Source organism: Cornus florida, unplaced genomic scaffold (assembly GCF_030987335.1).
Source record: "Cornus florida cultivar Cherokee Brave unplaced genomic scaffold, ASM3098733v1 CherokeeBrave_3.0.0_Hap2_Chr11, whole genome shotgun sequence".
NCBI lineage: Eukaryota > Viridiplantae > Streptophyta > Magnoliopsida > Cornales > Cornaceae > Cornus > Cornus florida.
In genome coordinates, this window is record NW_026775581.1 from 23,067,353 (window position 1) to 23,071,333 (window position 3,981).

Consider the following 3,981-nt stretch of genomic DNA (forward strand, 5'->3'; position numbering starts at 1 on the left):
ATGATGATTCGGACCTCCGGGTTCTGGTCATTACAATAATGTTCAAAATCGATACTGCAAAGGGTAATTATTAATGTTGATGCATACTATTGAATTGGGCAATTACCATGGCAAAGATCAGTGAATTGGGCAATTACCATGGCCAAGATCAGTTATCTATGCTAAATCTAGTTTTCAATCCCACTATGAATAAGTACTGAAGGATGACGATATCCGTACTCCTTAACTACTAACTAGTTCTTAAGGTCAGTTTTATCATCCAATTCTGGAAGGCTTCTCAAAAATCATAGTCTTTGCACAAGTTCAAATATAAAAGCTCAAATTAAACGCGCTTGAAGCAATTTTCAAGGAAAAAGAACATATCATAATATGAATCAATGTGTTTCTTGGAATTCCATTACATTCAAGTAGATGAATATATACGAAGTCCACCTTTTGGTTGATGAAAATTATCCAGTCATACAACGTATCTACTATAAAGTAACACAAACTGATAACTCTATCATAATAGGAGATTTTTTAGAGTCCTTATTCTAATTTTGTTATCAACAATGACTAGTACTCATATAGGCCTCCATTTTGGTGGCAACTTAATAGAAGAATGAGTCTTCAAAAAGGGCAGGGAACTCCAGCAGCATGTCATGATTCTGCTGATCTAGCATGGCTTCCACAAATGAACAATCAGAAGACGATGAAGCTTTAAAGCTGTTTTTCGGGAATTTAGTGTAATCCTTTTCTTCAACTGCATTACAAGTACTTTTTCCTTTTCTCGTTGCATCGTCACTTTGGAGTATCTCATTATTTGTCTGGCTTGAGGAGCCATTGGATGAAAGCTCCACTTTATTTTCTTGTTCTTGTGCATTAGCAGGTGGTAGCAATGCATCTTCAAGAAGAAAATCGCGCCAGCTAAAGCTTAGGGGGGACTTCACTTGGTTCACAGTCGATGAAGAAGACGATGCTGATGATGAAGAATAGCTGTGATCACCACAGAACTGGGGTGAAATGGCTTTATGGTTGGCTCGGTTTGAGGCTTTTGTGGCGAGTGTTATGGCTTGAAGCTCAGCAAGAAGGTCCATAGACCTATCATAGTTGTGGTTGTTGCTCAAGAAGATAGGCTGGTTTGGATCTGTTATGGGTGACGATGTTATTGCTGTTGCCATCAAATGGCTGTTGAAGTTTGGAAAACCTTCTGGCTGGACCGGTGATTGTTCTGATCTCAACATCAATGCATTCTTCAAGTCTCTATTGAGAGATCCTATTGGGGTTCCGGCATTTGGGAGGCCACCGATGTTTCCATAATCGGCTAGGATTTGGGAGAAGGGCTTATGAGTAACTGGATCAATTCCCATTTCGGAGAGCTTCTTTCGAAGCTTTGTGTTCCAGCAGTTCTTCACGTCATTATCTGTTCTCCCTGGAAGTTGTTGGGCTATTATAGACCACCTGGACCACACAAACTATGTGATATTTTGGAGATTCATAATTCTTGCACCAGCAACGGATAACTTGCTTTCCTTACCAAGTGGAAAAATAAAAAAACAAAACAAAAAACAAAAAAAAAACAGATAACATACTTTTGAAAACAGTTGCATATCACTCAAGAAAATTGAGACACCACCACGACTTTTTTTTCGTGTTTTTTTTTTTTTTTGTTGACATTTCATAAAAATATAGAGTATTTTTGTCTTCTTATTTTAGTAAATTGGGAATTTGATGCCTTCCCAATTCATATCCAGCATATTTGCCCTTTTTCTGTGACAATTAGCTAGCAGAATTTGATGATAAAAAAATCCTATTTTTCTTCAAAGACCTAAGCAGTACCACGAATCAACAAAGCAAAAAATATAGAAATCGATCTTAAACATGTTATAAAAGGATAAATATTACATAAAGTTTGTTAAAAAACGCACCGGCTGCCAAAGGTTGCATGAAGCCTAATAATCATCTCCTCTTCTTGTGGGGTGAAGCTCTCATGCCTCAGATCAGGCCTCAGGTAATTAGTCCACCTTAGCCTGCAACTCTTTCCACATCTCCTAAGACCTGTAAAACAGACTCGTCTATTCAAACAACAATGACCATTGAGAAATCGAATTTGGTTTTTTAAGTCCTTGGAATTACACAACTCCAGAAGACTTAATTTTCTCAAATCCATAACAGGATTCAAGAACTTTCAAATGAACCTGCTTTTTTTGAAACGGCTGTCCAGTTACCGGTTCCATGCTTAGACACGTATGCAAGCATCTTCGCGTCTTCATTGGCAGTCCAAAGACCCCTCTTCACATTCTGTTTGTCGCAGCAAGGAGTTCTAACCATCTTTATCCTAGCATTCAAAAATTACATAAAATGTTAAACAATGTAAAAGGAAAATGAAGATGGTCAATAAGATACAAGCATTGCAGCTTTGAACCTCTTTCGCAAAGGTCTTGATGAGGGTAAGGGAGTGGAAGAAGAAGAAGATGAGTTTAAAGGTTTAACAAGCGTGGAGGCGAGAAAAGCATGGGGCTCTCACTCCCATTTTAACTGAATTTGCATGATGAAATATGGCACATTCTTGTTAATGGTTTGAGATGAAATATGAAGTAACAAAATTACTCTCTCTAACTCCTCCAAATCTCATCATATACCTGGCTCCAAGAGCATTTTAGTCGGGTTCAAATTGGGTGAATTATTTGGTTAAATGTAGATTTAAACCAAGTAAAGAAAGAGCTTTAATTATAGATTTTTTTTGGATTAAATGCTTCATTGTGTGAAAGGAAATGACTTTCTTTTTAGTTTTCTATGATCACAGGTTTGATAAGAGTAATTATTATAAGCATTAGATCCAACTAATAAAAGAAACAATGTGGCAAACACATTTGACCCTACTTTCACACACCATTTAGGCATGATTTGTGGGCTATAGGAACTGTTTGGAAACAATGATATAGATTTTTTTTGTTTTTTTCTTCTTTTCTATGATTTATTGTGAAGAAAGACTGATAGGGTAGACTCATTCCATGAAATAAAAGAAACAGAGAGAAAGAAAATAAATATATAAATAAATAAATAATCAGAGTGCTACTTACAAGCTAGATAGAAGAAAATGTACCTTTTGTGCTTGTGAATCAGGACATGTAATGAAGCCCAAACCTCATTGAAACCTAGTGACTTAACTATTCCTTGGTGTACCCACCAAGATCTACCATATATATATATGAGGTAAGTGCAAAAACTACTATACATTTCATAACATTTTTACCCTCTATTTAAAAAGGTGTGCAAAAAACATCCATATTCTTTTCAATTTGTGCGAAAACACCCCTCAATTAATATAATGTCTATTTTACCCTTTTAATCTTCCAAAAATACCCCTACCAACCCTTACCCTCCACCCCCAAAACCGCAACCACCAGGCAAAGCGAGTTCGTGAGCAGCAGACATCAGAAAGAAATCCATATCCGGAGGCGAAACATCTCAAGAAAAGTCTCCTGTAGCTAGACTTACACCCATAGGTGTATAAATGGCATCTATATCCTTTGGTCACCAACCTTTTCATTAAATCCCAAAGATGACGACTGTCACTAGCACAGGCAGTAATGAATCGTTCTTTGAAAAGAATGGAATTTCTGAAGTGTTTTTCTAAAACCAAGAGCTGGTCATTTTTCCCTTATTTTGAATTCAAAAATAGCCCATTACTGGGCTATTTTATGAGGGAGATTGAAGCCTTCTTCATTGCCGTGGAACTGGGTCTCGAAGCTCCATGAAATTGTTCCAAGACTGAAGCTCTCAAGACGACTATGGCAAAGGCAACGACAACGGCCACACAGAAGATGAAACCTCCGGCGCCGACAGGGACCTCTGCAATCTGACCACAAGACAGATTCATCTTTCAAATTCCAAGCAAAAGATGACCTTATTTCTTATTATGTTTTCCTTTTTCCTTTCGAATTTTTTTCCGTTGGTTTTGTTGGACAATGTTTTCTATGGAATTTCTTTTTGCGTATT

The 3,981-nt window shown here is 37.1% G+C and overlaps 1 protein-coding gene across 1 annotated transcript; it reads right to left on the reverse strand.

The window, feature by feature from the left end:
* Positions 1–405: 405 nt before the first annotated feature.
* LOC132285180 (transcription factor MYB35-like) lies at positions 406–2,310 on the reverse strand. Its single transcript, XM_059787346.1, has 3 exons — positions 2,178–2,310; positions 1,908–2,037; positions 406–1,440 (listed from the first exon to the last, which is right to left on the reverse strand). Exons 1-3 carry the CDS (start codon positions 2,308–2,310, stop codon positions 591–593), a joined length of 1,113 nt encoding a protein of 370 aa, XP_059643329.1. The 3' UTR covers positions 406–590.
* Between the last annotated feature and the right edge of the window lie 1,671 nt (positions 2,311–3,981).